Source organism: Echinops telfairi, unplaced genomic scaffold (genome assembly GCF_000313985.2).
Source record: "Echinops telfairi isolate 266 unplaced genomic scaffold, ASM31398v2 ScPeMD7_655;HRSCAF=1070, whole genome shotgun sequence".
Classification (NCBI taxonomy): domain Eukaryota; kingdom Metazoa; phylum Chordata; class Mammalia; order Afrosoricida; family Tenrecidae; genus Echinops; species Echinops telfairi.
This window is the reverse complement of record NW_022104553.1, coordinates 29,893,970-29,901,987: the sequence shown is the minus strand read 5'-3', so window position 1 is coordinate 29,901,987 and position 8,018 is coordinate 29,893,970. Positions and strand designations below refer to the sequence as shown.

The 8,018-nt window shown below is 47.9% G+C and overlaps 1 protein-coding gene across 1 annotated transcript in view; it reads right to left on the bottom strand.

The window, feature by feature from the left end:
• Positions 1–5,954: 5,954 nt before the first annotated feature.
• Positions 5,955–8,018, bottom strand: part of LOC101648692 (cytochrome P450 2B4) — a 32,818-nt gene continuing 30,754 nt past the window's right edge. Inside the window, exon 9 of the mRNA XM_004710344.2 lies at positions 5,955–6,950. Coding sequence (XP_004710401.1) covers positions 6,769–6,950 — 182 coding nt within the window. The 3' untranslated portion in view covers positions 5,955–6,768. The remainder of the gene's footprint in view (positions 6,951–8,018) is intronic.

The following is an 8,018-nucleotide window of genomic DNA, read 5'->3' as shown; positions in this document are numbered from 1 at the left end:
CATGAGAAAGACTAGGCTTTCTACTCCCATAGACAGCTGTAGTCTATGGGAAACCCACAGGGGGTCGCTGTGAGTCTCCATCGACTCGATGGCCGTGAGTGAAAGCTAGGAATAAGACAAGAGTGTTCACTCTTACTTACTATCATTCTGGGAGCACGCATCAGGATGTTAGAGGAAAATTGACAGAAGGACTTCACAACAAAGGACTATTCAGGATCTGCCCAGTTACAACAGAAATACACAGAAGTCCAACCACCTGAGATACGACGATTGGTCTCGTGGTGTGGCGCAAAGGGAAATGGAGGGACTCAAAGACTCAAAGGAATCTCTCTCAACATACAGTCAACGTTTGCGCAAGAGCGGAGATGAAAGGGCAAAGAGGCCCAGAGAAACTGGAGGGCTGGAAACGAGACAGGTGGGGTGGAGAGTCTGAGGACGCTGACCCAGGCGGGGGTTGGAACCAAGGGCCTGGAAGGATGTGTCCATGAAGTGCTGAAGGGGAATCAATTTGTGGTGCAATCAGCCCGCCAGACTAATGACCCAGGGGAACCATCGCCTCATGCCTGAGACCAGAAGAACTAGATGGGCCCTGGCTTCCACACCTGACCAGACTGACCAGGGACACAATGGAAGGTCCTGCTTAGGACAGGAGAAAAAGTGTCACTCAACGTTCAAAACCGTACATGAAATGACTAGACTGAAAGAGACTAGAGGCGCCTACGATATCCTTTAACTTGGAACTGAAGCCCCTCCCAGGAGTCACCTTTCAGCCCAATTGGCCCATAAAATAAATAGTAACACCCAGGGGGAAAGTGTTTCTTTAAGCAATCAATATTTGCACAAAAGCGGAAAGAAGGCAAGGAAGGCCAAGGAAACCGGACGGCTGGACATGAGCCAGGTGGGGTGAACGTTTGAGAGTGCCCACGCAGGGATTATGACCAATGGCACGCAGCCATTTGTATGTGGATTGCTGAATGGGAACCAACTTGCTGTGTAAACAAGTTACCTAAAGCACAATCGAATATTCAAAATTAAATATGAAAATGTCAGTGGCTTTCTGATAGACTCACTGAACAAAAATTAAGTTAACGTTTAACTAAAATTCAGTTAATGCTTCTCTGTGTCTAAAGGCCAGAGTGGGTGTCTGTACAGAGACAGTATCTGGATCAGAGGTTCCTTGGGAGGATGGCAGGGAAGGTTGCGGGAAGCAGGGAGCTAATAGCAATGAGTCATGAGTCCAAGAATGAAGAAAATGTTCTAAAAGTGATTGTAGCCGTGATTGTACAACTCTTCTTGATGTGATCGAACTATTGAATTAGGTGATGTGCAAATTATATGGCCAAAATATGTTGGGGGGAAAACAAAGACACATTTAGGAATTGGACAAAATATATACATACACACATACAGATATATACACAGATGCATACATACATATATATACACATGCATACATTCATAAATGTAGATACACAGATGCATACATGCATACATATATGTGCAACAGGCATCTCGAGCTTAATAAATAAATAAAATGTTAGAAGGGTCCTGGAAACAATAGCAACAACTTCCCATGCATCTTCGAACGACTCTAAGAAGAAATGTGTGAATCCCTTGACAAGATGGATGGGCACAGCGGCAGCAATGAGGGGCTCAAACGCGAGAACAATTGGACAATGGCGCAGGACTGGACTGTGTTTCATTCTGTTGCACGTAGGGTCAATATGAGTCGGAATAACAACAGATGGAAATATGAGGAGCCCTGGCGGTATAGGTGTTACATTGCTAGCCAGCCACCCAGTCCCTTTTTTTTTTTAATTATTTTATTGAGGGCTCATACAATTCCCATCACAGTCTATACATACATCCATTGCGTCAAACACATATGTACATTTGTTGCCCTCATCAATCTCAAAACACCTGCCTTCCACTTTAGCCCTTAATATCATTTGCTCATTTTCCCCCTTTCTCCCCCCTCCCCCTCCCCCATGAAACCTTCAAAATTCATAAATAATTATAGTTTTGTCATAAGTTACACTGTCTGATGTCTCCCTCCACCCTCTTCTCTGCTGTCCATCCCACATGGAGGAGGTCATACCTAGATTCTTATAATTGGTTACCCTCTTCCACCCCACATTCCCCCCACCCTCCAGGCATCCCCCTCTCACCACTGGTGCTGAAGGAGTCATCCGTCCTGGATTCCCTGTGTTTCAAGTTGCCATCTGTACCAATGTACATCCTCTGGTCTAGCCAGATTTGCAGGGCAGAATTGCCACCCAGTCCCTTTGGTAGGCTCCAAACGCCTCACATTTGCATAGACTTCTCCAGTCATGAATTAAGCCCTGGGGCATTATTCGTTGGCCTGCTATCCATAAGGCCAGCAGTTCAAAACCACCAAGCCACTCCATGGGAGAAAGAGAGGACTTTCTGCTCCCATGAAGACTTATCGCCTCAGAGACCCACAGGGTTCTACTCTGTCCTCATCGGCCGCTATGAGTTGAAAACGACTCCGTCGAGGGCAGGAAGAGCTGGAAATGTGAACTTGAATATGTGCTTCAGTGATAAGCGTTGACTCAATGGAGAAACAATGAGTAACATGAATTGACTCCGTGGGGAAACACACTGTCTGGGATACCTCAAATGTGTTAAGTTGTCAAGGCTATCCAAATAAATCGACAAATTTTCATAAATCCTAAGAAAATCCCAGTGGGATTTTGAGGAACTTGAAACATGATTCTAAAGTACAATTGGAGTCCCCTTCTAAACTTCTAAAATGTGTGTTAGAAGAGGCATCGAGCTATGTGATACAGTAGAATAATGGAGGGTGTGTTCGTCCAGGTAGACTAGAGAAACAAAACTCATAGACACTCATATGTATATAAAAAAGAGCTTTATATAAAAGAGCAATTGTATATTAAGAGAGCATCCCAGCCTGGTCCAAATCAAGTCCATAAGTCCTATATTAGCCCATATGTCTGATACCAATCTATAAATTCCTCTTCAGACTCACACCACACATGCAATGGTGCTGAATGCAGGAAGATCACAGGCCAGTGGGTGGGAAGTCTTGTGGATCCAGTGGCGGTGGAAGCATTTTAACGCTGGCAGGGGTCTCTACATGGCTCCTTTAGCTCCAGGGCTCTAGCGTAGCTCCACGTGCCTTCTCAACAGGACTGTCTCACAAGGAGTGAGTGTGTGTCTCACCTCTAGTGAACTATTTATCTCCTTAGGGCCTCCAAACACAGATTGATTGACTTAGCCTGATTGACAGGCTAAACTCCACCCCTTCACTCTTAATAGTCTCAAGTTGACACCAGCTTATGTAACTACTACAGAGGGAGACGCAAACAAAGAAACAAAAAACAACTCACTGCCAGCCCAGTCAATTCCCACCTACAATGACCCTATTGCACAGAGGAGAACTGCCCCTTTGGGTTTCTGAGAGTATAAGTCTTTATGGAGGCAGGCAGCCGCATCTTTCACCTGAGAAGTGGCTGGTGGGTTTAAACAGCTGACCTTGTGGTGAGCAGCCCAATGTGGTCACCCACTGCTCCACTAGGACTCCAGAGGGAGAATTTAAAAACACGCACACACACTAAACTCACTGACATAGAGTCCAACTCATATAGACCCTATAGGACAGGGCAGAACTGCCCTTATGATTTTCAGAGACTGTCATTCTTTATGGGAATAGAAAGCCTTCTCTTTCTCTCACAGAGCGACTGGTGCTTCAAACTGCTGACCTTGCAGTTAGCGGCCCAATGCATAACCACGACTCCCCCAGAGAGAGGCTAGCACCCATAAAATAGGAAAACACCTTATACAGGTGTAGTCATGATAGAGCCAGAAAAGACGCACAGATCCAGGGTTCTATAAAAATCCATCAGAAATAATCCCCAGGAAATTGAAGAATTTAGCACATGAAAAATCTCACACCCGTGGATACAGGTGAAATGACTTAAGGAATTTGAACAGGGCACCTTGACAACGTTGACAGTGAGTGAATGAGTGAGAGAGAGAGAATGTATATGTGTACATAAGTAACTGCTTCACCTCACACTTGTCCTCTGCCTTGGATTGAAACCACTGGCTAACAGAAAAAAGGAAGCCAATTAATTTTCCTTCGGTTCCCTCCATTTCCTTTTCTTCTTCCAACTTTACTTCCATCTAGTTTCCTATCTTCCTACCATCCATTTAACGATGATCTGCCTCTGTGTGTGTGTGTGTGTGTGCGCACAATTCATAAAAAGGCGTGTGGAAGGACATTCTCTAAACCAATGGTTCTCAACCCTCCTAATGCCGCGACCCTTTCATCCGTTCCTCATGTAGTGCCCACCCCCCAGCGACCATATAATTATTTTCATTGCTACTTAATAACTGTCATTTTGCTACTGTGATGAATTGTGTAAATATCAAACAGGCAGGATGTATTTTCATGGTGACAAATAGAACATCATGAAAGCATCGTGATGAATCACGAAAACAATATATCATTATCTATTGTGAAATATGTATTTCTAATGACAAATAAATGAAATTTTGTCTTGAAGCATGGTGTAGCGTGGGTAATAGTCATCGTGCCGGGTACTCATAGGTGGGCGTGTCTGCAAGTGGGCAGACCCGCCTGGAGACAGAGAGAGGAGCAGTGTCTCGGCTCCTAAGACCATCGGAAATATGTGTTTTCTGAGGGTCTCAGGCAACCCCTGTGAAAGGGTCGTTTGACCCCCAAAGGGGTCTTGACCCACAGGTTGAGAACCACTGCTCTAAACTATTAAGAGGTCTATGTTGGGGGGCTGAATCTTGGGTGGTTTTCACGTCCTGTTTAGCTCCATGGGGGAACAAGGGAGCTTCTACTTAGTGGTCTCCACCAAGCCTCCCACTCCCACGCATGCACCAAGCATTCCCATCTCTCAGATTCCCTCCAAACTTGAATTTGAAGGATTGCCGAGTGTTCCCACGCTGGTCCCACTACTTCATCCCCTCCTCAGGACTCCAACTCAAAGGCTCAGGTCTACCAGAACTTCCTTCTCCAGTCTACCTGCTCCCATGGGCAGTCCAGAAGCTTCACTGGTGTGCATCTGGGACCAGGTTGTGGCCCACCCAATGTTGAACTCCCAACTGCCTTGCTGCCTGTGAGCTCTGCTCCTCGTCCACCGCCTTCTTCCTCTTCCCCATCTCACATTCTGGAAGGGCTTGAGAAAGGCCTTGTGGTCTATTTTCAAAATGTTCCCCAGGCAGGGTAGAGCCGGGGGTTCAGGCAAGAGATGGCCCCTGGAGGTGGGGCGTCCTCAGAGCCAGAGGAACAAGACCTGTGATGGTTCTCAATGCACCTGCCTCCCATTCTGCTGTCCCCTCTTAAAGACACACTGCGTCATTGGTTGTTTTGTGTCTAAGTTTGAGAGAGGCCATGACCGTGATCAACCCTGGCAGAGCTCCTGAGAATTCTCGAGAGACAACAGGAACCCCAAGATGGCAGGTGCTGCCGAAGCCAGGAAGTTTAGCATCTCTAGGTTAGGGTCCAAAGCCGGCTTCCCATGCTCAAAGGGCAGTGCCCTGGGCTGGCTAGAACACCTCCTTTAAGAAAGGGCAGTGATGCCATCAGTTGGTGGGACGTGTGGAGGCTGGGCTCAGGGGGGTTCCCCCCAGCCAGTTTTGTCAGAAGCTGGCATGAAAAATCAAGCCTAGTGGGCAGGCAGAATGAGGGGCATCTGTGTCCACTGGAAAATGAGGGTTTATTGGGGATCATCAGAAGATGTGGGGGGGACAGGTCTAATGGGGTGGGTTGAGTTCCTACGTGAGTTCATAAGGAACTGACTCAGCCATTCATTCCTCAGCACATATTCTGACACCCGCTCCAGGTATTGAAACCACCGGGGGTAACGAGACAACAGCATCAAGGGGAGGGAGCGATGGTCTCGGGTCCCTGAGAGCTGACAATAATTGAGTCACGCACCGAAGGGCACCTGGTGTGGGCACATCAGCTTCGGGTGTTTATTAAAAGGGAGTATCCGAGAGGACAGGGCACCAGAGTCACACGACTCAGGAGGGGCACAGGCTCAGGAGAGACCCTCACACAGAGGGAAAAGTGGCAGAGCTAGCTAAGAAGGAGGACTATTCCAAACTTGAAGAGGCTGCAGTGCAGCGTTGGAATTCTGGCCCCAGACAGACCAGCAGAGGCTCTGGCTCCTCCGCTCACTGGCATTATTTGCCCTTGGACAACAGGTATCATTCCCGGGGGGATCTGTTTGCACAGCTGTAAAATGGGCCTGATTGTTGCACCCGCCACACAGGGCTGTGGAGAGGAGAACTGGAGTCAACTTGCATGGAGAGCCCTCTAAGTCCAGCTCTCCTGGGGCACCGGGCAGGGATAAGTGGAGACTGTGGTTGGCCTGAGAAGAAGGCGCTCAGCCTGCAGAGACACAACGACTGAGAAGTCCCTTGCCAAGTGTCCCCTGAGAAGCCCCAGTTGCTTGAGGTACAACAAGGAAGGAGTTGGATCTCTCTGAGGTTGCTTCCCACTCTGGAACTCCTTCCCAGAGGAAGGCAGAAAGACCTGGCGTCTTCAGAAAACTTGCAGTATGGTGGGAGGAGACGGGATGATAGGAAGGACCTTCCGATTGGAAGCTACAACCAAGATGGGAAGGCTCCTGGCCTACAGCAGCAGGTCTCTCAGAGATGGGGAGATGGGAAGGGCATCAGGGACCATTCTCAGGAGAGGTGGGAACCCCGGACAGCCCCCGGAATCCTTTGGCCCCTGCCCCTGCCCCCTCATCGGGGCAGGAAGCGGATCTGGTACGTGGGGGGTACTTTGCCCACACCAGACTCCCGGGGTGTAAGGTCGATCTCTTCAGGGGCCACTGAGCCGGCAACAGAGAAGTTCTGGAGGACGGTGGTGAAGAAGATGAATAATTCTGTCCGGGCAATGCCTTCGCCGAGGCAAATTCTCTTCCCTGTGGGCAAAGAGAGAGAGGTCACCCACCCAGCCTGGAACAGGGACAGCGCCCATGGGAGTCGTTCATGGCCAGGGCTTTGCATGGAGGGGACCTTTCACCCTCAGCTCAAGGTATGCGTTGGAGGAAGCTCGTGGCGTCAGTCGTGGTGACAGGTTACGCTGCTACGTCTAAACCACCAGCAACTCCGAGGAAAGAACGAGGGTTTCAACTCTGGTTCAAAAGTCACAGCCTCTGATGGCAACGTATGCGCAGGTTTGCTTGATACAATTGATTTATGGATTGTTCGAATATCTGTATAAAATCATTCAACTAAAAAACATTTTTTAAAGTTATAGTGTCATTCCTTCCCTATTTACAGAGTAGCTATAAACACACTAAACCAAACTCACTGCCATCAAGTGACGCTGATTCATAGCAACCCTATGGGACTGCCTGTGAGCCTGTAACTCTTGGTGGTTGTTAACTGTACTCTTCATTGGGAGCTAATACATGGATCGTACCATTCCATAGCTCAGTCACGTCAGGCAGGATTGTCCAATTGCTACCACATCAGTTTCCAAACAATCTTTTCCTTCCTGGATTCCTTGACATCGTCTCTCTTTTAAAAACTTCCCCCACCACCCACAGGACTGTACTCCCCCCTGCAAAAAAAAAGCCCAAACAAAAAACAAAAACCTTATTTTACTTGCTGTCCCTATAAGTTCATCAATCCTGGGATTGATATTTGGAGGAATGATCTGAATATAGACTAATGGGGGTTAGCCCATGGGCAGTGTAAGGCTGGAGGTTCCTCAGTAGTACCTTGCAAGAAAGGCCTGGATAGATTTCTAACAAGTTGGCCTTTGAAAAGAGCATTGACACAGTTCTACTCTGACAAAAGGAAGAAGCACACCAGCCTGACCCGACTCAATCACTAAAGACAAAGTGGGTGCACAAGCAAATGTGGTGAAGAAAGCTGATGGTGCCCGGCTGTCAAAAGATATAGCATCTGGGGTCTTAAAGGCTTGAAGATAAACAAGCGGCCATCTAGCTGAGAAACAACAACGCCCACATGGAAGAAGCACA